Source organism: Myotis yumanensis, unplaced genomic scaffold (genome assembly GCF_028538775.1).
Source record: "Myotis yumanensis isolate MYYU_CA2020_CCGP unplaced genomic scaffold, mMyoYum1.0.hap1 SCAF_5, whole genome shotgun sequence".
In the NCBI taxonomy this organism is placed as follows: domain Eukaryota; kingdom Metazoa; phylum Chordata; class Mammalia; order Chiroptera; family Vespertilionidae; genus Myotis; species Myotis yumanensis.
This window is the reverse complement of record NW_027223756.1, coordinates 103,343,484-103,370,899: the sequence shown is the minus strand read 5'-3', so window position 1 is coordinate 103,370,899 and position 27,416 is coordinate 103,343,484. Positions and strand designations below refer to the sequence as shown.

Sequence of the window (27,416 nt, the reverse complement as noted above, 5' to 3'; positions counted from 1 at the left end):
CCATGTTTGTAACTAGTATTTTATTGAACCTTCTGCCCACAGTTCCTACTCCCCACCTCCCCCCTCACTGCTAACTCTGATCTTTTCTTTGTCGAGTGAACAAAAGCTAACATGACAAACAACTGGTCTGAGAACCTGGGCCCAATGCTGTGTGGTCTGGGAAGGAAGCTGCTATGGGTTGCTGCCCAGTGAGTTGGGTAATAAACTGAACACTTTCTCTCTCTAGAACTGGAAGCGGAAAGTTAGACTTGTCCCAGCCATTCTCCGCTGGTAGTCTTCGTCAAACCTCTCGTTCTGAGCCACGGTGAAGTGATTCTTCCAGTCTCCGACCTCCCCTGAAAAGACATGGGAGTCAGAGCTGCTGGAGGACTGTGTGCCTCTGTCCTGCTCTTGTGTGTGGTGTCCACTCGCCCTGCAGGAGGCCAGGGCTGGGCTCGGCATTCCTCCTGCCAGCCCGTCCCTTTCCGTCCGAAGGGAAGAGGACAGACGTCTGTCTGATTGTGAGGCCAGGAGAGCCTGCTGTCCCTGAGCCACGTTATGGCAGGGGTCGGGAGGGGGACATCACGTTAAAACCGCAGGCCTAAGGGCTTTCCTGTCTTTCCCTGTCCTCTTGCATGTCAGATAGCATAGAGCCATCTACACCGTGGATGCTTTGCTCCATCGGACCTAAGTGTATTTCCACCTTATCATCGAGAACTCTGGAGGGGAGTGAGATAAGGCGGTGGGTTTAGGCACTAAACCTTACTCTCTAGTGTGGCTACACGTTCATTTCATCTGTGGTCTCTTAAATACTCCTTCCCCAGTATCATTTATTATGGACCTTGTCTTATCCATGGAAACCTCCCCACAGGCCCTGGGGTCCTCAACAGCTCTTTTAAGGTCGTGACGAGCAGAGAGAACCACCTTTCCTCATGAACGGAGACACCGAGTGGTCCATGACCTTGGCAGGGACTGTCGAGTAGTTCGCCATGGGATTTTGCTTCATAACATCAAACGAAGTGTGATGGATAATTTTATCCAGGATGCTGTCATCCAGCTTTTTCCCAATAAATTCTCCCAGCTTCCGGATTTCATGCTTTGGGTTCTGTGATCAGAGTGAAAAGAAAAGTGAAGATTTGATATAAAACAGTTTAAAAAATATTGCATTGAATTAATAATGGTGATAAGTAACATAAAATCAAAAAACAATCCTGCCTCCAAAATGCTGAACTTTCCAGAAATGACTCATTTTAATACTGTGACACAGGTTTTAAAAAATTAACCATAGCCCTAACGGGTTTGGTTCTGTGGATAAAGCATCGGCCTGGGGACTGAAGGGTCCCAGGTTCGATTCTGGTCAAGGGCATGTACCTTGGTTGCAGGCACATCCCCAGTGGGGAGTGTGCAGGAGACAGATGTTTCTCTCTCACTGATGTTTCTAACTCTCTATCCCTCTCCCTTCCTCTCTGTAAAAAATCAATAAAATATATCTTAAAAAATTAACCATAGAAACCAAGATGGTGGCATAAGGTATATACCTATCCGTGCAGCCCCCCACAACCACATTAAAAATACAACTAAAAGACAAAAATGCTATCATCCAGAATCACGGGAAAGCTGGCTGAGTGGAAGTTCTACAACTAGAAGGAAAGAGAAAAGCACATTGAGGCTCGGTGAGAGGTGCTGAGGCGCCAAGAGCAGAGGTACAGAGGCACACGAACTGGGCTGCACCTTGGTGCACAGTTTTTTTCAATCGGGAGATGCAAGCTCCTAACTCTACTGAGCTCATTTCCAGCGAGACTCTAGGGACCCAGACTCCTATGGGGAGAAACTAGACGGTCTGGCATCGGGTCAGAAAGCGAGGGTGGCTTTCTTGCAGAACTGCTCTCAGGGATCATTGTTACTGTGGGGGCCTGGGTCTAGGTGACGCGGGGACACAGAGACCTGGAGATGGCTGACAGACAGGCATCACTGTTTTCTCCGCCCTGGTGATTCTCTGAGACCCTGCCCCACCCAACTTATAACCCCACCCAAGCTGTGCGCAGTCACGCAAACGAATTGCCTGTCCTTTTGCAGCCTAACCTAACAAACTGCAGCTGGGTCAGAGAGCTCCAAAATTTCCAAACCCAAAACAAAGAGGAGAAATCTGCAGATCTTGCTCCTGCTGGGAGGACTCACACGTTAGTTGAATTTGCACCTCCTTGGAGATCCAGGAGCCAGTGTACCCACTGGTCAGATACCAGATTTCAACTCCTCACATCCATAAGTGACACACTCAAGAGGCAGACTCAGTGAGCACCAAAGCCCCACTCAAGCAAGTCCTGTTCCATAAGGGTGTCTCCAGCACAGCAGTTCTTCCACTACAGACACAATGGGTCCTTGCAGTGAATTGGCCTGGAGGTCATTTCCTCCCAGGGATACCAACAGCAATCAAGGCTTAACTACAACAAGACTGTGCACACAGCCCACAAAGGGGTGCACCAAGAGTGTCCACCTTAGGTGACTGGGAGGCTGACCCACTGGGCCCAATAGGACACCTACCACATAAAGCCACTATCAACAGAGAGAAGCAGCCAAAATGCGGAGACAAACATGTCACAAATGAAAGAAACGGAGGAAAGCAAATTACTGGATTTAGAGCTCAAAACCACAGTTATGAGGTTACTCAGGAATCTTCTACAAACCTCTGAGGAACTTAGTGAGACCTTCAAGGATCTTAATGAGAATGCCAAAAAATGGAAAAGGACCAGTCAGAAATTAAGCATACACTGACTGAAGTAAAGAATATTATACAGAGATTCAACAGCAAACTAGAGGATCGCAAGAATCAAGTCAAAGATTTGAAATACGAGGAAGCAAAAAACACCCATCCAGAAAAGAAAAAAGAATCCAAAAATACGAAGATAGTGTAAGGAGCCTCTGGGACAACTTCAAACGTACCAACATCCGAATTATGGGGGTGCCAGAAGAAGAGAGAGAGCAAGATATTGAAAGCCTATTAGAAGAAATAATGACAGAAAAACTTCCCTTACGTGATGAAAGAAATAGACTTAGAAGTCCAGGAAGCCAAGAGAACCCCAAATAAGAGGAATCCAAAGAGGACCACACCACAACACATCATAATTAAAATGCCAAGGGCAAAAGACAAGGAGAGAATCTTAAAAGCAGCAAGAGAAAAACAGTTAGTTACCTACAAGGGAGTACCCATATGACTGTCAGCTGATTTCTCAACAGAAACCATACAGGCCAGAAGGGAGTGGCAAGAAGTATTCAAAGTGATGAATAGCAAGGACCTACAACCACTATTACTCTACCCAGCAAAGCTATCATGTAGAATTGAAGGTCAGATAAAGAGCTTCACAGACAAGAAAAAGCTAAAGGAGTTCATCACCACCAAACCAGGATTATATGAAATGCTGAAGGGTATTCTCTAAGAAGAGGAAGAAGAAGAAAAAGGTAAAGATAAAAATTATGAATGACAAAGGGACAACAAATACATATCTATCAACAAGTGAATTTAAAAATTATGTCAATAAAAAAATCTGATGAACAGAATAAATTGGTGAATATAATAGAAGCAAGGGCATAGAAAGGGAGTGGACTGACAATTCTCAGGGGGAAGGGGGTGTGAAGGGTGCGGGAAGAGATTGGACAAAAATCGTACACCTATAGATGAGGACAGTGGCGGGGGTAAGGGCCTGGGGTGGGGTGGGAACCAGGTGGAGGGGAGCTATGGGGGGAAAAAAGAGGGACATCTGTAATAATCTGAAGAATAAAGATTTATTTTAAAAAATTAACCATAATTATTAAGCTTTTCCTGCTCTGAGATGGAAGCACCGCTGAGTGTGATGCAGTGTGTGGGGAATGCTACCCTAAACTTATTTCCAAATGTCCTGCTCGGGCGTTCCTGGAGGGTCTTGGCCGGCCACATGTGCAGCAGGGAGAGTCCGTAGAATTAAGATACCACAGAGGCACGGGGCAGGCGATGGAGGCCCGACGGGGGAGGCTGCTGCTGGCTGACTTTGATAGAAACGCGCCCAGACAGTGCTGTGCGGCAGAGGATGGAGAGGACCTGTTGCACTCAGGAGGCGACTGAGAGGCGCTCATGACTGATGACTCCAGGCCCAGCCCATCTGACTGGTGCGTAGGTGTCTCAGTGCCTAGGGAGCCAGTGTTCTCTCATCAGAGGGACACAGAGTCCTGGGAGATGTGGCCGTGGGAGGTACCTGTTTCTAGAAGGAGTGGGGGGAGGGCAAGTGGAGGAGTTTACCCCACGACGGTATCTTCTGCTTTATGATGAGCTTCAGCTTTAAAAGGTTGGATGTTGCCGAAACCGGTTTGGCTCAGTGGATAGAGTGTCAGCTCGTGGACTGAAAGGTCCCAGGTTCTATTCCAGTCAAGGGCATGTACCTGGGTTGCGGGCACATCCCCAGTAGGAGGTGTGCAGGAGGCAGCTGATCGATGTTTCTCTCTCATCGATGTTTCTAGCTCTCTATCTCTCTCCCTTCCTCTCTGTAAAAAAATCAATAAAATATATTTAAAAAAAAAAAAAGGTTGGATGTTTAATGTGCCCAGGCCAGAGGCTCAGTGGTTAGAGCCCCTGCCTGTGATCTGAAGAGTCACAGGTTTGATTCTGCTCAGGGGCATGTACCTCAGTTGCAGGCTGGATCCCCGGCCCCAGTCAAGCTGGGGGAAACAGCCAATCCATGTGTCTCTCACATAGATGTTTCTCTCTCCCCCCGTCCCTCCCACCCTCTCAGAAAGCCAATGAAAAAAACATACACTTGGGTGAGGATTAACGACAACAAAAAGTGCTTAATTTAATTGGCCTACAGCAGTGATGGCGAACCTTTTGAGCTCAGCATGTCAGCATTTCGAAAAACCCTAACTTAACTCTGGTGCAGTGTCACATATAGAAATTTTTTGATATTTGCAACCATAGTAAAACAAAGATGTATATCTCTGATATTTACTTTATATATTTAAATGCCACTTAACAAAGAAAAATCAACCAAAAATAATGAGTTCATGTGTTACCTCTGACACGCGTGTCATAGGTTCGCCATCACTGGCCTACAGACTAAGAATCAGCAAGAGTGCAGGAAACTGAAGCTTTGTGTGACTACATTCAGGGAATATTCCAGAATAAGACCACAGAACATATAAAAGGGTTTAGGGACTCTGAGGTTAGACTACCTGTGTATTAGAATACTAGAAATGTAATACATTATTTGTTTTAAAAAACCATAGAGTGCAATTTAAAACAAAAGAAGAACTCATAGACACGGAGAACAGACTAGGGGTGCAGGGGCAGGACGGGGCTGCGTGGAGAGGGTGAGGGGTCAGAGGTACAGACGCCCAGCTGTCCGCTCAGTCAGTCCTGGGGTGTAAGTGTAGCAGGCGACTGTGGTTAATGATACTGCATTGCATACCTGAAAGGTGCTGAACTATAAGAAATAATTATAGCCGAAACCGGTTTGGCTCAGTGGATAGAGCGTCGGCCTGCGGACTGAAAGGTCCCAGGTTCGATTCCGGTCAAGGGCATGTACCTGGGTTGCGGGCACATCCCCAGTGGGGGATGTGCAGGAGGCAGCTGATCGATGTTTCTCTCTCATCGATGTTTCTAACTCTCTATCTCTCTCCCTTCCTCTCTGTAAAAAAAGAAAAAATCAATAAAATATATTTTTTAAAAAAGAAATAATTATAACTATATTTGGTGCAGATGTTAAGTAGGCTTATTGCGGTGCTCATTTTGCAAGGTGTACAAATATCAAGTCATCCTGTTGTATACCTGAAACTAACACTATATTACACCTCAATTATCTCAATTAAAAACAGAGAAAACAATTCTGTGTTTTTTCACTCTCGATATTTTATATCTGGCAATAAAGCTAGAATTTGAATTCAATAATTCTGACTCTAAATCATTAGTATTTTCCCATTATACCATCATTTCTTAAACTGTTTCTTGAAACTGATGTCCCTCAATGAAAAAAATGTGTTAGAAAAACGTTTCCCTCCTAAGCAGAATTTAAAATAGAGGTGCTGGAAGGCGAGGCGAGGGACCAGCAGCCGGGGGCTGCGGGAGACGTGATGCAGGAGCCAGGACAGCCCAGTGCATTGCGCACGGGACAGCTGTCGCCAGTGAAATGCAGCCGTTCTCTGCTCCCTGTTCACTCTGCGAGGCCATGATGCAGCCGCTACGCTATGATGTAATATTTCATGGTCAAATAGGAACGTGCTGCCCCTCACCATCTTCATGTCCTCGTAGAAGAGGTAGAGGATGCGGTGTTGGTCTTTGGCTTTCCACCATCCTTTCACGTGGTCGTGCCATGAGCCCCAGCACACTGCAAGACAGGGCGGGGATGGGGCCAGGGCGTGGGGACAGGGACAGGGTGAGTCCAGCTCACCAGCTGACACTCCACGGAGGAGAGAGCTCCCAGTGTCAGGTGGTGATCCCCTCACATCCAAGAAGGCAGGTCCCATGGGTCCTCAGGAAATGACCTTTTTGATGGTGTTGGAGGCTTAGAAAGGGGTTCAGAGCTGAATGTTCATACCTTTCCCAGCCAGAAAGCTCTCAAAATACTCCTCCCAGGTCCCGGGGGCCGGAAGCGCTTTATTCATCCTGTGGAAATGGTAGTAAGACACCAGGTTGTCCTTGGGGTTTCTCGCCATATAGATTATCTGGGGGGAGAAGCGGGGAGAGAAACAGCTCGTGAGGCCGCTGCACGCTGGTTATCGCCCACAAGCTCCATCCGTCCATCCGTCCATCCGGGGGTCTTAAGAATGCGGATCCTGGATGTGGGTATTGGGAGATGAAAGGCTCAGAGCCAGTTGTTGGGAAGAGGTGAAGGGTTTTCCTTGAATAAGTGAAGAGCTTTCAGAAGAAGTAGATTGAAGACCAGAGTGTCACTCAGAGCTCCTATTGTTCTTTACCTTACAGTTTTTCTCCAGGAAAGACGGAGGCAGCAGTTGGAAGGGAAGGTGTGTTTTCAGGGTCCGTGGTGAGGGCATCGCGTTAGCCTGTTCCAAGCCTGTAAAATGATTCTGATCATTTCCCACTATTGTTCGCTGTGCTTCACAACATGCTGCTTTCACTGTCACCACCTGAGGGCCAACTGGACAATGTCAGGCAGCTCTGTGGTCTGACCCGCGAGGATGTGTCCAACCGATGAATTAATGTTCTGGCTTGAACAATGTCTAACCATAGCAAACAGCAAACCAAATAAATAAGAACCCAAATCCCAACCTGTTGACCAGGAAATCACTTAGGCTCCTCCTTGTGGAGTACAATTAACGTCTAACTAGAGGATCAACATTTAACTTCCTTCTGTATGAACAGTGACTCCGTTAGAAGAGATGGCTGGAGAACAGCATGGGCCAGATACAGTTTTTTAAAAGACAAAGTCACAAGTATATTGACAGACTTGTGTGAGTGTCTAGAGTTTTGGGAGGCTATTTGATAGTCAGCATTCTGAGTCTGCATTTAGGAGTATAATCAAGTGAAGTTATTCCACACTCACCCGATCCTATGGATTGGATTATCCATTCGATGAAAGGAAACCGCACGTGAGTAGGTGCTCGTTGAGTTCGGTCAACATCACCTTCATTTTGTATTAAGTCCACTATCTCCTGAGTCCACGTGGTCCCTTGTTCCACAGGGAGGTAGAGATGAGGAGACCATTAGGATACTGTATCCTTAAAGATGGCCAACTGCTTATTAGACATCTATGTGCATTGTGAAGCCAGGTGTGTGATGGAATTAAGAAAACATCGTTCTTTATGCCTTGTTTTACCATAGTATGATTTTTATGAAAAGGCTCCATTGTGAAGCAGACTTATGTGCAGTTCATCGTTTCCTGCCACAGCTATTCACTGGGCTGCTGTCCTGTTGACTGAGCTGCACTGTTCCTTAGTGTTATAATATGTTATGGTCATAAGAAAGCCCCTCTAATGTGTGGAAATGATTAATGTGTGAAATGTTTGCTGTGTGAAGACCCCAAAACTCTGTAACTTACAATGTGGTGAACGCCCCACTATCTTGATGGGAATGCCCTAAGCCCTGAAAGTGTAAACTCCCTGCTCCTAGCACAGGGCACACCGTCTGGCCCACACTGAAAAGACACAGGTTGTTAACTACTGGCTATAGAAGCACCAGATTTTCTTCAGTGGACGTCTCCAGCCTGATGAGAGGCGGACTCCACGTCACTCTGTGCTGGGCTGCATATCTGGCACTTTGGCCAGACGGGTCATGCTGTGCTGACTGTTCCTAAAACACATAGACAGGAAGGTACTGACATCAGGCCAGGCCTTGAGATATGGTCTCATGGCCCCTTCCCAGCACGCAGGCCTTCTTTCTCCAAAGGCCCGAAGTCTCATTCCAAATTTGGGAGACAAAGGATTGGAAAAAGTATAAATAAAGAGAGTTTCCTCTATATTGGGAGGCCCAGAATTTGAAAGACACATTTTTCTCTGGGCCTCCACAAAACTTAATAATAAAATGTAACTCCTGAAGTAGGCACTGCAGTTCAGCCTCTGCTTCGGCAGGGTGCTGTAACTGTAGTCGCTGGCCAGTTCAATAAATCCTCGCTTGCTGTTTAAGACCTAAATGGAGTCGGTGGTCTTATTCTAGCCAATCTTGGTCCACAACAACTCCGTGAGACGAGCCCCTGATGACTGCTGTGCTGTGTGAGCCTGACTCAACTGCGGCCGCCTGTCTGTCTTCGTCATCTGTCTTTCAGTGTGGCCTTTGCTGGAGCCTAGGACCCACTAGGAATAAGTAAATAAACCTTGTGTGATTGCATACTAATTCTGTCTGTGTGTTCATGTGTTCAGGTTTGGCTCAACTGTCGAGGTTTGAAGTACCAGGGATAGGCTGTTATTAATCTGGCACCAAGAGAAAGCGAACTAGTCTCTAAGGACACGGGTCAGTGGTCGTCCACCGCCAGGGCCTGCCCAGGAGAGTCTGACTCCCGACTGGCTGAGGCCTGAGGGTCGCAGCAGCCTCTCTGTCTGAGCGGAGCCGAGGTGGCGGATTACAGCAACCAACCTGTTCCCAATCCGGAGACTTGACACCGGAGCGTAACCGGGTTCAGTCCAAAATCAAAACTCCCCTTCAAATTAAGGGATTTAAATTAAAGGAAACGGAAAGTAAAAGGAAAATGAATTTTTTTGAAGAATAAATTTACAGCAGAGCCGAACTTATGAACAAAATTTTGAAGAAACTAGTTAAAACTCTCCCTAATTTTCTAAGAAAACTAACAACGCTCCATCTAGAAACCACGTACTGCAATAGGAACACACCGCATACACAAGGATTCTGTCCTTTTGGTGGGTAGGGACCAAGACTCCGCCTCACTCAACACCATGCAGAAGGTTAAAGACTTCTTCAACAAGCTTTCAAAAGAAATAACCCTGCTGAGCCTAACATACCATCAGAAAGCAAATGGAGACAGGTAGAGGAGGCCCTGAGGGCCAAATATAAAATCCAGACAGCCTCAGTCCTCAACAACAAAAACATAGTAGATCCTAACAATCTGATTCCAATAATACAGTGGTTCTCAACCTGTGGGTCGCGACCCCTTTGGGGGTCGAACGACCCTTTCACAGGGGTTGCCTAAGACCATCCTGCATATCAGATATTTACATTATGATTCATAACAGTAGCAACATCACAGTTATGAAGTAGCAACGAAAATAATTTTATGGTTGGGTCACAACATGAGAAACTGTATTTAAAGGGCCAGGTTGAGAACCACTGCAATAATAGAAAGAGGTAGTAGGAATATTACGCCAGACAATCCATCACCTGCAGGAGGACACTGACAAGGGAAGATCACTAGCACAGAAGGTAGTTGCAAAATACTCCAGCAAGCCAGTAATAGTACAAAAGAAGGTAATCAAATTGGAAAATGAAGGGACTGAGCAATCAGTAGAATTCACCTCCTTTCAAGGCAGAAATTAGCAGAACTCAGACAACTATTGATTAAAGGAGAATTAACAGACGTAGAGTGGCTTGTAAAAATATATGAACTTGGAGGCGACACGTCTATGTTAAGTGCAGATGAACTCACAGCAGTAATAGATGCAACAGAATTAGCCAAATTAAAAACAGCACTAAAGGAAATTGCAGGCCAAAACCGGTTTGGCTCAGTGGATAGAGCGTCGGCCTGCGGACTGAAGGGTCCCGGGTTCGATTCCGGTCAAGGGCATGTACCTGGGTTGCGGGCACATCCCCAGTGGGGAGTGTGCAGGAGGCAGCTGATCGATGTTTCTCTCTCATCGATGTTTCTAACTCTCTATCTCTCTCCCTTCCTCTCTGTAAAAAATTAATAAAATATATTTAAAAAAAAAAAAAAAAAGGAAATTGCAGAACAACACTCAAATACAGTAAGATCATTATGGAGCTGGATAGGAGATGCGTGGAGAAGAGCATTCCCAGCAGTGGACCTGTCTTCAGGACTGTTGTCAGAACACTGGGGTCTCTTACACAATTACAGACCCAGTTAAGAAAATGGGTGATTCTAATGAGCCTCTCTAAACCAGACTGGAGCTCACCATGGGAAAACTCAGAGGTAGAAGGGATAGTCAGCATACTAATAAGAAACGCCCAGATGGCTACAAAATGCAGCCTCAGAACCTTATCGCAGGGTCCAGCACTGCAGAGGATATTAAAAAGAAAATCCAACTGCACCAAGACCTGTTAGCAGAAAAGAAATTCGCCTTCACGGCAGAGGAATCAAAGAAATATCCATTCCCCATGCAACAGTATAGAGGACCTCCAAAGCCCTTACAAACACGCCAAACCAATCAAAACAGGCAGAATGACCAGTACAGACAAGGACAAGCTAATTACTGGAGAAGGAACAATCCATTCTCCAAAAACAATAATCCATTCAAAAGTAATAATAACAACTCAGTCAGAGACAATAGTAATCCATTTAGAAATAATGATCCATTCAGGAATAATCAACCCACCCAGCCACAAAACCCATTCAGACAAAATGACCCTTTCGGAAACAATGACTTATTTAGAAATTGAAACTTTAAAGGAAATCCCAACCCCTTCCAAAATGGACAAGGCACTAACCCCTTTAAACAAAACTCAAATCAGGGAAACTGGTAGAGCTCCCACCGACCACAGCAAGTTCGGCAGTAGGGGGCACAAACAAATTTACCCACCCCTACCCCTTGGAACCCTCCCCAACATAAATATTACAGAAACATTTCGCATGGAACATGATAATAGACCATACATAACACTACAAGTATCACTATATGGAAGTCATTTTCAAAACCATTCATTTTTAGTAGATACAGGATCACAAGTCTCTTTACTAAAAGGCACAGTAACACACAACAAAGTAGTCACAGAAGGAGTAATGGGCAACGTAATCCGAACAGTGCCCACTCCTGGACGCATATAAAGGAAAGAAAATCCCAGCAACCTTTTTGATAGCACCAGAAATTCAAAACGTTATAGTTGTGGGCTTAATCCCACAACTCTTTAGTCACATCATACATAAACCTACATTACATAACATACAGACATTCTTAACAGCACTACAAATACCTCCATTAACATTACCAGAACCAAATACACATTCATTCACACCTCAGTGCCCTCTAAAAGGAGGACATGATGATGGAACCAAAGCACTTAAAAAACTTCTGGAAGAGGCTAAAATAGAACAGGCAGGTCACACATTTATAACAGCCCAATCTGGCCTGTAAAAAAGCCTAACGGCACCTACAGGATCACAATAGACTATCGCAACCTGAATAAGGCCTCACCAAAGAGACCTGCCTGACGCACAAGATGTAATCAATATGACCCAAAAAGCAGACCCGAAACGCATGGCAGCAATTGACCTATCAGACATGTTCTCTGCCATCCCAATAGCTAAGGAATCCAGACCTATTACCACCACATTTACATGGCAAGGTAAGCAATCGCAATTCAAAAGACTTCCACAAGGATACAGAAATTCACCTACAGTTGCACACAATTTACTTGCCAATTGAAAGGGCCGGCGGGGCACGTGGCCCCGCAGGCATTCGACAGGGAGGATGGCGGGCAGCCATGGCCGAGGCAGCGCCTGACCAGATAGGCGCAGGCCCGCGGACGCCCAGAAGGACCCGGGCCGCCCTCCTCGGCCTCCGAGTCACTTTCGGGCCGAGCAGCGGGCGACCCAAGGGCCAGGTGGGGTGGTGGGCGGCCCGCCTCCCGGGTGACGCCCACGGCGGCAGGCCTTGCATGGGAGCCGAGTGGCTGGCTTCCCATCCATTAAGGGACCTCCATTTTGTATGGAACCATGTGCTCAGTGAAGGCTCCTTCCCCCTCGGAAGGAGCCTCTGCTAGCCACACCCACCATTTCTCTGGACTAACCAATGGTAATCAAGGGAAGTGCACGCCATCGCTATGACCACATCCTGTGTAATGGGTCACCGGCTCACACCTGGCCAATTGGCGGGGGGCGCAGCCCCCTCTCCCGCCCCTACTCCAACCCTCTATGAAACCCCTGGTTCGAGCAGACTGCTCTCTCTTTGCCACCTGCTGCTGCGTCAGTAAGGAAGGTAGAAGAGCTAAGCCCGGGCTTAAAATAAAAGACTCTTTGCTTTTGCATCGGATTGGATGGCTCCCTGGTGGCTTCTTGGGAATCTTGAAATCTGGGCATAACACCAATAACATCGACCCCACCAAATGTAAATCTACAATTATACAATACATAGACGACATCCTACTCTATAACAACGACAAGGATACCTTTCAAACTGACTTAGACGCACTGGTATCTCATTTGAGATCACTAGGCTGGACAATTACTCCTGACAAAATCCAGCCCCCAGACACCAAAACAACATTTTTAGGCATCCACTGGAGCTCTGCAGGCGGAAACATACCGAACAAAGTAATAGAGAAATTGCTAAACCTAAAAAGCCCAACCAACAAAAAAGCACAACAATTAATGGGACTTTTCATGTACTGGAGACAACACACACCATACCTGGAAGACATTGCAAAACCCATATACAAAGTCACCAGGAAAGCAGTAGCTTTCATATGGACCCAAGAACAGGAACAAGCATTTAAACAATTAAAGGATCACATACACCACCTTCAATCCCTACAAAGTATCGGACCAGGAGACAAAATAGTACTAGGCATTAGTTTCATGGCAGAACATGAAACTAGCTGGGGACTAGACAAAAGAGGAACAGAAGATGAAAAACTAATGCCTGTAGGATTCTGGACTCAGAGATTCCCTGACTCTTACCATAAATTCTCTCATTTTCAGAAACTAACCTGGACACTATATGTGGCATTTTGCATGTGGAGCCCCTGACTGGACTTAACCCAATAACCATGCACAGCACATTGCCCCTTAAGGCATGGCTCAAAATGTCAGCTGAAGAATTGGCAGGCTCGCAAATGGACGAGAAGGTTCTCTCGGGGAAGTGGTACATTAACACACGAGAAACCTCTGGCTCCAGTGAACCAGCCCTCCTCACCGAGGAGGTCAACAAACTTGAGGTGGAACCACCTACCCGTGCCAACAAGTTTGTAAGACCACCCAATCCGATCAGTGTGAAAGGGCCACAATATAGCCCTGAACTTAACAACGCCTGGTTTACAGACAGATCAGCCTCCGTAACCGGTGACCAGTGCGAATGGAGAGCAGCAGCCTTCAATCCAGCGACATCACAAGCGCTAATGGCGACTGGTAGGTCCAAATCTGCTCAACATGCTGAACTCATAGCTACATATTCAGCCATTAAAGACTCAATTGACAATCATAAGCCCCAAATTTACATCTTTTCCGACTCACGAGCAGTTTGTAAAGGAATCACTGAATGGTCAGGCAAATGGCAACAATCAGGCTGGTTAATTAATGGCAAACCTTTATGGTCTCAAGAGTATTAGATAAAACTCCACGGCCTCTGCAAACAAATTGAAATATACATGACACACGTCAACCCTCACGCCACAGACAAAACACCCACATGCTCCACAACCCAATAGCAGATACATTAGCAAAAGGCTTCACACCTGAAGACAACATCATTATCGTGGACAAATCAAAATCATTAGCAATTAATCTAAAATTAGTAAGAAATGAAAATAATTAGTCCATCACCCCTCTTCCTAAACTTAAATTTAGGAAAGAAAATGGCAAATAAAAATTGCTCCCATCTATATCAGAACTCACCTTTACACCACAATTTATACAACAGATACAGACAACATTAGGACACCTAGGACATTCTTCTCTTGCCCCTTGGTTCCTTAAGAGGAACCTAAAGGCACCCATTAAACTCATCAAGCAAGCAAGCAATTCCTGTGAACAATGCAAAGGCACTCTTACACCACCCAGACTGACTAACGCATTTGTGCCTAATCAAGTCTTACAAATTGATTTTATTGGACCACTTCATGTACCCTTTGCAGACAATATGCATGCACTATTGTTGACACAGCAACTGGAATACTTTATGCTTACGCCTCAAGACATCCAGATGCAAAAACCACTATTCAAGCACTCTCAACATGGTTCTCATTCTATGGTCCACCCCAAGTCATTGAGTCGGACCAAGGCACACACTTCACAGCATCATCAGTCCAACAACAAGCACAAGAATTAGACAGCGATTGGAATTTCCACCTGCCTTATAACCCACAAGCAGCTGGACACATAGAAAGACACAATGGCCTCCTCAAACACAAACTGCAAACACTACTTATGGACAGCTCATTCAAGACACTACAAGAATTACTAGACAAAGCATGTCTACAACTAAACTCTACACCTAGGGCAAATAGACTTTCCCCAATAGAAGAATTACTCCAACCACACATTCTAAATAATCCCATTGCAGATCATGAACCACCCTCAATATCACCAAAAAATTACCCTATAAAATCTTAACCAAATCCGCTAAGGATGGCTCCTCATCCCCACAGGAAATGAGCGCCCACTCTGGATCATCGCTCTTCTGGACTGTAAACAGTCTAGGACACCTACAACAAACCAAACTACAGAACTCTACCCTCTGGCATGACCGAACTGCCACCCACAAACTTCTATATTGATCTCTACACACTCCTCTCACTCCCCTTCTCAATCCTTCCCACACTAGTTCTAGTGTTGACCCTCAAATGCCTCCTTAACGATGTGCTTAAGGACTGTCTGCATCTCCCTCTTTGGATTCCTCCTCCTTATAGCACTCTTAGCAACCCCACTGACACTCCATTGGACGTGGTGTCCGTATCGTTCATGTGACAATACCACCACCACTGAGCCCACCACCACCGTCCACGCGACCCTAGAGACCTTAAAGAACCCCTGCTCCGCTCTTTATAACTATACCCTCTGCATCCTAAACAAATAATACCCATCTCTTTTTCAGTGATCAGACACTGGAAACCTGGAACAACTAGATGAATTTCTAGAAGAAATCTCAGCAGTCCCAGTACCCCCACAATCCACACCAAACCAATCCCCCACTTATCCTACTGTTCCCTCCACCCCACTTCCAATTAACCCTCCTTCGGAATGAGCCCCATCCCCAACAATTCCTCTTTACCCTAGTATTGCTCTTGACAATTATCGCATACGACTTCACCCCCTGATATGTAATGATTCTTGGTACTGCTGGATACCCCAACCCAACTCTTATTCTGAATACCCAGCAAACCTACAGACTAGCCTCACAGGCTCCGTGAGACAAAGTCTCCATAACCTGCTGGATGATATTCAAGCATTTGCTGAATATCTCCCAGGGCAAATTACTATTGATTACCTCCACCTCTTATAGCACTACGCTCGCTTGGTGGAGGCAGCCATCTACTCTCCTAATAGAGACCCAGATCCTATCCCAACTACTCTCATTAGCAACCCCCTTCGTTGCTTCTTATGCTCCACTATCAATCCCCACCATTTCCCCTCACGCTGCCAACATGGGAATGGATACCCAGTCTCACTCAGGAAGAAATCACCATGCACTTTAGCACAAGACATCATTCAGGATTTAGAACAGGGAGACATGGAATTAGATATTTCCTGCTGCCGCTAGTCTTTATGCTCTCCCTTATTACTGCCGCCTCTGCTAATACTACCACTACTATTGATACCTCCAATGCCACAACCCATACTTCTATAATCACTACTTCTATCTCAAACCCTACCACTGCTCCCTCTACTACCACAACAACAATCCCTTCACTTATCTTTCTTACACATCCTACCCATATACCTAAACTGAAAAAAATCTGGAAAACACAATGTGTACCCACCTGTACACACAGTCACAAATAATAATTCCTTATTTTCACATTCTATAGGACACTTTGATTTTAATATCTCTATCCAGTACCATAGCACCTATAAACTCTGCCCTGCCTACCTTCCTGCACACTCTTGCCAAATCCTTGCACTAAATTCTGAGCAAACGACTCTTAGAGCTCATTACCACACCCAACTGAAAAACTGCACACACTTCAATGGTTTCAAGATGCACTCACCAGAAGATCAATTTCAATCATAGACACACAGCATTGTGAACCATCAACAACAACATATAAAGCCATTAACAAATCCTCTTATTCTCTACTCATCCAAAACATAGATTCCTTTGTTACTCGTGTATACAAAGAGCAAATTTCAATGTCATTCCCTTTATGGAAAGACTAATGCATTTCTGGTACACGGGTGAAGATGGAGACAATTTTGAGGATTATGAGAATTCGGGTTATGATGAGTACACAAATGACACAATTACAACATCTACACCTACAATGACACCTACAGGAACGCCCATCTTTAACAGGCATCCATTCTTTTCACCACCTACTAACAACTCAACTTTTCCACTAGAATTCAATGAAATGGAACATTTTAATATGACTCATATAATCACATAAAATGGTATTACACATTATCAATACTATCTCACAGGCTTTCCTAACTTTCCAATCTTTGGCAACTTCTGCATTGACTCATGTACCATGCCTCAGGAGTCACCAACACTTACATCACCTCTTACAACACCACTAGAGGACGCCATAACCCCTCAGGAATTTTTAACCTCAGACCAAAATTTCTGGCCATACAGACATATTCCACAAGTTGTTACAGATCTCATTACACAACTTATTTGAAAATTTCAACAATCCTTTACTCCAAATTAATAACAATCCTAAATTTGTTAAAATAGCTCGCATATGCATCATTGCATTTATCCCAAATGACACCTAGTCCAACATAGAAAATTTCTTTAAACCGAAAAAAAATGATGACTCTGATTTAGTTCTTGGAGCATACATTGAACTTCTTACTGTTCTCAATCGCTTCAATGCCACGGGGAAAGTCCTTCCTCAAGTCTTATGGCTTCTCCAGGCACACACTGTCAGACAACATGAATCCGTTAAATGGAAAGTATCCCAACCTGAATTTTTGGGATTTTGGAAAACAAACTTCACAACACCACATTTCCCAGGAGTCATATCCAATACACACACATCACTTGAAGACAAACCTGTTTACTCCTTTAATGGATCTCACCTCTGTAACACTACAGCAACCAGACACAGAGCATGCATTCTTGCAAATCTCACTAACATACCCCTATCTCCCAACTTTCATGCAACATACCCTAAACTCCCCATTGTGACACTTCCTAACACACAACAATATCTACAATACCCTCAGAGACACTCTCTCCTACACCCTTGATGGAGACCCTTACACATGGGCAAACGTTCCATGGTTGAAAGGAAACTACAAATTCCCAGTCTTCCTCCTTAAAAGGACTACTCCCATGTATAGCCTTACAGGTGGCTGTGTGTCTAACCCCCAATTCGTGGGATTCAAACTGCCCTACCTACTCCAGACACATCAAACCTATGCTTCTTCCTTCAATTCTCTTCGCACCAATCCATATTCTTATGGCCCATTCCCCATTACCTCCTGGACTAACTTTTCTATTCCTTTCAAATTCACCACTGGCAATAGCTTAGACATTGCCAATTCACCCAGTGACTCCACCACATGCCAGAAGCCGGTCATTCCTTGCTACTTGACACAGTCGCTGCAGGAAAGAAACATCTGCACAGCATATGTTTCAAGGGACCTGGCATATATAGCATATTGTTCTTAATATGTTTGCTCTCCTTAGCGCCATGTGTTTTAACCAAGGTCACCTCTCCAAGAAAGGTTGTTTCCCCAGGTGGGGATTTTTCCCTGAGGTTAGGGAGGGGATACAACCCCTTAACTAAGTGCCAGGTGGGTAGTTAATCACTTTAACTACAAACAATCACGCTTAAGCTACATAATCTTTACTCCCTGGAATGGAGATAAGAAACGCCCTAACCTTTGCAATAGAAATTGACAGGATTAAAATCAACTGACTGGTATAAACACAGATGTAACAAGACAATAAACATCAGATTCTGATCAGATACTAACCAGAACTTGGCTGGAGATCCCGACCAGAACTTTGGCTGGAGATCCTGGCTAGAGGTCCTGACTAGGCTGCTGATCAACTGAAGGCTGTCTCCGTGTCATTCCTTCTTTGCCGACTCCGTCCAAACCTTTGGGGACCCCTGGACCTGCTGGGGTTGGACCCCAACATCTGGCGCACGAACAGGGACCCCTAGGTAAGTCCCCCCGAAAATGGGACGGATAGGACTGCACCGTAGGGTGCTGCAGACCCCCCCCTCCCCCCCTATAGAGGATAAGTAGGGTAAGCGGGTAGTTAGTACAGAACTTAGATTGACAAGATGGGTCATACTGAGTCTAAAGAAAAAAGACTCTGTATTAATCTTTTATGCTTGCTAGCAGAGGAGTTAAGGTTACTCCCAGTCAGACAGAAAGTTTTATAGAAGATGTATGTCAATGGCTTCCTGAGGATGGAACTGTTACTTTAGAAACTTGGACTAAAGTAAGAGAGCAATTAAAGAATTATTACAGCTACCATGGATCTGAGAAGGTCCCGGCAGATACCCTTTCCCTCTGGAATTCAATTCGTGACACCTTGGCACCAGAGGCAGAAACGGTTGAACTTTCTCAAACTTTAAATAGTCCCTCAGCTCCAGCTCAATCTAAGAGCAATTTAGCTATGCCTGCTGATCGGAAGGAGAATAAATATCATAAACATGACCATTGGTCCTTTCCAGTCAGTAGAGAGGAGAGAGGCCCTCCCATTCAAAACAGGCTCCCTAAATTAGAAAGGAAGCCTAAACCAGGTCCTGCGGCTCCTATGAGCTCCATGTCTAAATTTCAAAGGGCGATAAGAGAAGTTGAAGCTAATGGAGATCTTGAATTCTCACTCTGCTTCCCAGTTGCATATGAGAATGAGTTTGGTGAGGACGAAAACCCCACCTGGGAGTCTATACCTTACAAAATACTTAAAGAATTAAAATTGGCCTGCTTCGAATATGGACCTCTAGCTCCTTACACACAAACCTTGGTAGAAACCCTAGCCAGTAAATGGATGAATCCTTATGATTGGTCACAGGTTTGTAAAGCCTGTCTCTCAGGAGGCGATTACTTATTATGGAAAACTGAATATGATGATCTTTCTAAGAGAGCTGTAGCCACTAGCAGAAATTCCAGAGGAGGAATAACCCTAGACATGATATTAGGAGAAGGTGATTTTAACACGGCTCAGGAGCAAATGTATATGCCCAAAGAGGCACTTATTAAAGTAACCAGTTGTGCAGTAAATGCCTGGAAATCCCTACCTTATACAGTAGGAAAAACAACCACCCTTACAGAGGTTAAACAGAAGGTCGAGGAACCGTATCAGGATTTCCTTTCTCGCCTCATATAGGCAGTCAAGAGAGTAATCAATAACGAAGAGGCAGCCGATATCCTAATCAAACAACTGGCTTTTGAAAATGCTAATAATACCTGTCAGGCTTTATTAAGGCCGATTCGCAGAACGGGAACTATAAATGATTTTATAAAACAGCGTGCTGATGTAAGTCCAGCATTTATACAGGGTGTAGCTATAGCTGCAGCTCTCAAAGGGGAGACATACCCTCAATATGTACAGGGCATAGGACAAGCCAGCAATAATACAGGTAATAAAAGAAATATGAAGTGCTACTCTTGTCGCTTATCTGGGCACTTTAGCAGAGAATGCCCAAATAGAAATAATAATACTCAATCCAGATGGCAAGCTCGAAAGCCTGGAAATACATCAGGGAATAATATTAATCCTCCAAAAACCGTTTGTCCCCGATGTCAGAAAGGATTCCATTGGGCAAAGGAATGTAGATCGAAATACCATAAAAATGGTCGGCCTTTAAATTCTACAAACCGCTCCCAAGGAGGTTCTATCCCATCACCTCAATTGGGAAACTTGAGAAGGGGCCGGCCCCAGGCCCCTGCAATAATAGGGGCATCGACCCTCAACCCCTCTGCTGCAAATTTCAATCAGTCAGTGACCTCTTCAGGGCAACCCCAGGCAGTGCAGGATTGGACCTCCATTCAACCACCCACGCAATACTAACCCCAGACTCGCCAGTAGCAGCCATTCCTGCAGGAGTGTCCGGGCCGCTGCCTGAGGGAACTGTAGGATTAATATTAGGGCGGAGCTCCACCTCGTTACAGGGGATCTTAGTCATCCCAGGAGTTGTTGATGCAGACTACACAGGAGAAATACAGATTTTACTTCCCCCACCCACCACAACTATACAGATTCAGCCCAACCAGAGAATTGCCCAATTACTCCTGTTACCAATACATAAATAGGGACAGCTGTTACCCAGGAAGCCAGAGGGGCCGGAGGCTTTGGATCTAGTGATGCAGCATTTTGGACACAAGAAATCCATGCTGCTAGACCTACAAAAATTTTACAAATTCAGGGAAAACCAATTGAAGGTCTATTGGATACAGGAGCAGATGTGTCCTGCATAGCGGGGAAAAATTGGCCCTCTTCATGGCCCACGCACACCACCTCCACTTCTCTAGTAGGACTAGGCAAGGCATCTAATGTAAAAAAGAGTTCTGAGATTTTAACTTGGGCTGATGAAGATCAACATTCAGGAACATTCTGTCCCTATGTAATTACGACTATCCCCTTTACATTATGGGGAAGAGATATCTTGTCTCAAATGGGAGTTCTATTATATAGCCTCAGCGGTGTTTGATTTACTCCTGTAACAAAAAAATTACAAGAAAATGAGTTTAAATATTCCTCTCCTCATCATGTTCTACAACATACTCTATTTGTAATTAATATACTAAATGTAGATTCTGAGGGAAATTCCCCAATGTACAGGCATTGGAACCCTGATCTAACTAAACCTAAAGTCCTCGTCAAATGGAGAGACTTGCTTACAGGAGCCTGGAAGGGACCTGATGTACTTTTAACCTGGGGGAGAGGATAGGCTTGAATATTTCCACAGGATGCAGACTCACCTGTGTGGATTCCAGACCGTCTAGTCCAACCTTATGTCTCACCGCCCTTCGTCTCCACCTCACCCTAGCACACCTGATCAGTGCCCATCTGCAGCAGATGTGCAGCCCTGAGCTGGAACAATCTGTCCATTGGGAGGATCACATGTGCCTCCTTTTTGTCTTTCTACATGTCCCAGCTTTGCCCCACATCTCCTTTCCTTTTTCCCTTTTTTTTTAAATCTAACTACTTGTTTGCTGGTTCTTTGGCCTTTCTCCTTCTCTCCTGAACACAGCCTTTTCTAGAATCTTCCTACCCTACTGTTCCAGGAAGGGCACCTCCCTTTTATGCCGTGACTAGGGGTGTTGGGTATATGTCCCATACATGGAGTTGTCTTGTGCCAAGAGCCTGATATCCTGGGCTGAGAAAGCCCTGTCCCGGGACTCTCCTTTGTCCTGTATTGGCCCCTCTTACCCTCGTGTCAAGAGGGACCCCCTTCTTACAATCCGATTGCCCATAGCTGTTGCCTGAGCCCTCTGTTCATGCTGAGGTTGAAGCCTCATGGTGGCTGGTACCATGGATCTGTCTCTCACCCAATGGTGTGAGCTGGACCCTCCCTGGAGAAGAAACCTGGGTTCCCCAAGATATGTGATCAATGCCAGGGCCCTGCCAGCAGGCGAGGGGATCCCAAGGCAGTTGCTGGGCGTGGAGGCCACGGGGGCATAGGCTACCAAGGAGACAGAACTGAACCTCACATCACCCTGCTTGGCCCCGGAGGATGGCTAGTTAGTCAAAGACGGATAAGATTCCTCAGGGAGGAACAGGCACAGTCGCAGAGGGGCCAGCAGAAGAGAACTTGGGGGTCAACAGAGGTGGGGCACGTATCCTCACCCCCCCAACTATGCAGGGGCTTGAACACTCCCCCCTTCTGAGGGAGGTCTCCTGCCCCCATGGCTGCTGCGCTTCCCACGCCCAGCCCAGATCGGGACTCAGGTAACAGAAAGAGACTTGGCCCAGCTGAGATCAGTACCCAGACAACAGAGACTTGGCTGACAGCAGCTGCCCTCTCACTGCAACAGGACTTGTTTCCCCTTTCTACCTTGGACCACAGGGAAAGGGGCAGATGAAGGAAAGGGCTGTGTCAGGATGCTGCCTTCTTCCCTTTCTTCTCCCTCTTTTTTCTAAACACTTCCACACCTTGTAGTTCTTTTGCTTTCTCTTCTTTTTCTCTCTACTACCCTCCATCTTCCATATCAGCTGACCCAGAGGGCACAGCTTACTCCTCCTCGGACACCGACACCACCATCAAGCACGGCCCTGATTGACCCTTTGATGCAGCCCTTCAACTCGCTGACGCTTCAGGAAGCCCATCGCCAGTGATGCCGCCCGCTAGCCAGACCAACAAAGACAATCAAACCAACAACTTGAGGACAGCTGAAATCTCTTCACTGAAGAGGCCGGCAACCTCCTAAGGAACAAGGCTCCTTGTGTGCTCCATCCACTATGTTTATAGCTATGCTTATTGTCATTGCTTGCCAGTCTTCTTCCGAGTCTTAAACAACCCAATCCTAGAGGTGGCCGCTGATTTACATGCGCTATCATTTAAAAAATAAAAAAGGGGGAATTTGCCGGAAGCCGGTCAATCCTTGCTGCTTGACACAGTCGCTGCAGGAAAGAAACATCTGCACAGCATATGTTTCAAGGGACCTGGCATATATAGCATATTGTTCTTAATATGTTTGCTCTCCTTAGCGCCCTGTGTTTTAACCAAGGTCACCTCTCCGAGAAAGGTTGTTTCCCCAGGTGGGGATTTTTCCCTGAGGTTAGGGAGGGGATACAACCCCTTAACTAAGTGCCAGGCGGGTAGTTCATCACTTTAACTACAAACAATCACGCTTAAGCTACATAATCTTTACTCCCTGGAATGGAGATAAGAAACGCCCTAACCTTTGCAATAGAAATTGACAGGATTAAAATCAACTGGTATAAACACAGATGTAACAAGACAATAAACATCAGATTCTGATCAGATCCTAACCAGAACTTGGCTGGAGATCCCGACCAGAACTTTGGCTGGAGATCCTGGCTAGAGGTCCTGACTAGGCTGCTGATCAACTGAAGGCTGTCTCCGTGTCATTCCTTCTTCGCCGACTCCGTCCACACCTTTGGGGACCCCTGGACCTGCTGGGGTTGGACCCCAACAACCACATACATTTATCAATACCCTAAAACTGTAATCAGACCTACTATCATCTCTAATCCTGACCTAAGACACCATTCATGTTTAAATATTCAGGACCACCTTGTAAACCTTACATATAACATCTCATATGGTCTGAAACCTATTGCATGGTTCTATAATTTTGGAGCAAACATTAATCCAACAAACACACGCAGACTTTCAGGAACCCTATCACAAGGATACCAATAATACATGCTCCATTATATGGATGGTGCATGGAACAAATTATACCTACACTCTTACTCACCCATTACAAACCACACTGTACTACCCATCACGGATTTTTACTACACACAACTCTCTTTTGCGGATTGCTTTACAAAAAACCCTCTTCAACCTTGCGTTATTCATAGAGGATGTTATAACAGCACAGTATGCCTTAGAACATACCACTACCAACCACTATTCTCTTATGGCATCACCAACCCTCAACCTTCTACATCTCCACCACCACCAATTATAACCCAAACAAACAACCCGATCAGAATTATCTACAGACTGATAATCCACTCTACAACTATTATCTTTACAAAACAAGATTTTCTAGTAACTACTATCATTCCCCAATGCGCACCCCTCAGAAATAAATTCCAAGTTAACCTTCCATCACTGCCATTATGATCACACCTCTAATTCTGACCTTCCTCTTGATTCTTCTAATAACTGCACCCTTCTTTCTCACACATGAATATTACATACCTTAATGACACCCAATATTCCTCCTTTATTGAAAGAACTTCCCTATATTTTCATCCCTCTGTACCTATCCAATTCTCTATCTCCCTGAAGCATTACACCAACCCGTTTCCATTAATAACACCATTTCTAAGTTAAAAGAACTCCAGAAACACTCTGATGACACCATCAAGAAACTTGGAGCAACATCAAAAGCCATCGACCTGCTCCTGACACCCAACAGCATGACCCTCAACACAGCTGCAGACCCTTGACAAACACTGTGACTTTGGGACCACCATCGTTTCTCTCTGGAGGACTGTACCTTGTACCCCACACTGGAATCTCTTTAACCCCCTCTATTACATCCAAAAAGGATGGAACTCTGTCACCTCTGCTTGGCAAACAACTAAAACCATTTTATTTCTCTTAGCCATTATCTACCTCCTCTCCCTCTTCATTAGAATACTACGCTGCACACTATGGAAGGCAGTATGGAGGTTCCTCAAAAAATTGGAAATGGAACTCCCATTTGACCCTGTGATCCCACTTCTAGGAATATATCCCAAGAAACCAGAAACACCAATCAGAAAGGATATATGCACCCCGATGTTCATAGCAGCACAATTCACCATAGCTAAGATCTGGAAACAGCCTAAGTGCCCATCAGTAGATGAATGGATTAGAAAGCTGTGGTACATCTACACGATGGAATACTATGCTGCTGTAAAAAAGAAGGAATTCTTACCATTTGCAACAGCATGGATGGAACTGGAGAGCATTATGCTAAGTGAAATAAGCCAGTCAATGAAGGAAAAATACCACATGATCTCACTCATTCATGGATAATAAAGACCATTACAAACTTTTGAACAATAATAGATACAGAGGCAGAGCTGCCTCAAACTGATTGTCAAACTGCAGTGGGAAGGCCAGGGAGGGTTGGGGGGGAGGAGGGAGGGGATTAAGAGATCAACCGAAGGACTGGTATGCATCCATATAACCATAACTAATGGACATAAGACACTGGGGGGTAAGGGAGGGCAGGGGTCTGTCAAGGGCGGGGGGGAAAAAAGGACACTTATGTAATACACTTTGTAATACTTTTAGCGAAAAATAAAAAAAAAAAAAAAAGAAAGAAAGAATAACAATAAAACACACAAGGGAAATCCAAAAAAAAAAAAAAAAAAGAATACTACGCTGCATAAAAAATAAACAAAATTAATTTTTGGCCCCCTGGGGTCCCTCAGGACCACCGGGTGGAATGTTATAATAACGTTATGGTCATAAGGAAACCCCTCTAACGTGTGGAGATAATTAATGTGTGAAATGTTTGCTGTGCGAAGACCCCAATACTCTGTAACTTCCAAAATGCGGTGAATGCCCCACTATCTTGATGAGAAAGCCATAAGCCCTCAAAGTGTAAACACCCTGCTCCTAGCACAAGGCACACCGTCTGGCCCACACCGATAAGACACAAGTTGTTTACCACTGGCTATATAAGACCAGATTTTCTTCAGTGGACGTCTCCTGCCTGATGAGAGGCGGACTCCACGTCACTCCGTGAGACGAGACCCTGATTGACTGCTGTGCTGTGTGAGCCTGACCCAACTGCGGCCGCCCGTCTGTCTCTGTCTTCGTCGTCGGTCTTTCTGTGTGCATCGCCGGGTGCATTTGCTGGAGCCTAGGACCCACTAGGGATAGGTGTGATTGCATACTAATTCTGTCTGTGTGCTCATGTGTTCTGGTTCCACTCAACTGTCTAGGTTTGAAGTACCAGGGGATAGGCCGTTATTGTTGACCCCTGGTCACCTGCGTATGTCCCACTAAATCTAGACAGATCATTAATTAATTGGGGCATAACTGGGACACTTAGGAAGAACAGCTCTCCGCTCCTGACCTGCAGATTTGAGGGCTGCTGAGCGGGTCAGCAGTGCAGAACCACAGCTCCCCTACTCGTCCCCAAATCAGCCTGGGTCCCTTTCCTGCTCACCCACACAGAGCGGCTTTGTACCAGGCCCACAGGAAGGCCTGCCTGGGGAACGAATCAGTCAACAAGTCTAGAGCCCTTTTGTTCTTTGCTGTTTCATTCACGCTCTTCTGAGGAAGTAGAACGAAATGTGCGGCTGGAAGAATTAAACGCTTAAAACTTGTAGGTCATTTTAGTTTCAGTTTCCATGGCGATTTGCTGTGGCCTCACTCTGCCCAGCCAGCAGCCTCCTCTGAAACCTGTCATCTCTTTATTTCACTATTAAGGCATTTCCCGCCCCCTCCCCTGCTCCCTGCCCGCCCCACCTGCTTTAGGGTAGGTGCAGATGAGCAGGTCATCGGGCCTGGCCTGGAAGTCCCAGATCTGGTCCCAGCTGTCGCAGGTGGGCGTGGGTTGCAGGATTCCCTTCACATAGTCCACAGTCATGCGCTCTGTCCCATCCCATTTCAGCTCCATTCTGCTCAAGGCCACTGGTGTCGGGAGTCGAGTGCTATTCCCACAGACTGCGGGCTCTCAGTCAGCGCAGAGCTGTGGTCTGACACCCTACAGGCAACCTCTGACCGCAGCCTCCTGGGAGCCTGCGCGGGGCAGGGAAAAGCCGCGGCTTGCTGGCCCCGCCCCGAGCCCAGCCTGTGGTTTGGGACTTTGCACTCAGGCGCTTCCTGGCCTCGGCCCTCCCCGACCGCCGCACCCCGGGCCTCGCCAATCCGAGCGCTGGGGCCCTCCCCCGACTGCCGCACCCCAGGCCTCGCCAATCCGAGTGATGCGCCCCCCCCCCCCCCCCCCACTGTTACACCCCAGGCCTCGCCAATCCGAGCGCTGGGGCCCTCCCCCGACCGCCGCACCCCGGGCCTCGCCAATCCCAATCCGAGCGCTGGGTGCTGCTGGCCCCGCCCTCGGCATCAGTGCAACAAGGGTCAGGGCCAGCTCTCACGTGTCACCTGTGTTCATGGAATAAGGCGCAGGCGCTTTAGCTGTCTCTCCTGGGAGGTCTACGCCGAGTGCAGGTGGGAGAGGACCTGCCTGCGGGTGACAGATGGCAGCAGCGAGCCACTTCCTGGCGGCCGGAGGGCAGGCCTGTGGCTGTGACCCACGAGGTCCCGGATGGGACCCTCCCGGCCCAGAAAC

At 46.1% G+C, this 27,416-nt stretch overlaps 1 protein-coding gene across 1 annotated transcript; it reads right to left on the bottom strand.

Annotated features, from left to right (window-relative positions):
• Nucleotides 1–26,897, bottom strand: LOC139011306 (sulfotransferase 1C4-like). Its single transcript, XM_070416815.1, has 7 exons — nt 26,594–26,897; nt 7,503–7,628; nt 6,916–7,013; nt 6,537–6,663; nt 6,232–6,326; nt 904–1,084; nt 1–335 (listed from the first exon to the last, which is right to left on the bottom strand). Exons 1-7 carry the CDS (start codon nt 26,742–26,744, stop codon nt 223–225), a joined length of 891 nt encoding a protein of 296 aa, XP_070272916.1. The 5' UTR covers nt 26,745–26,897; the 3' UTR covers nt 1–222.
• Between the last annotated feature and the right edge of the window lie 519 nt (nt 26,898–27,416).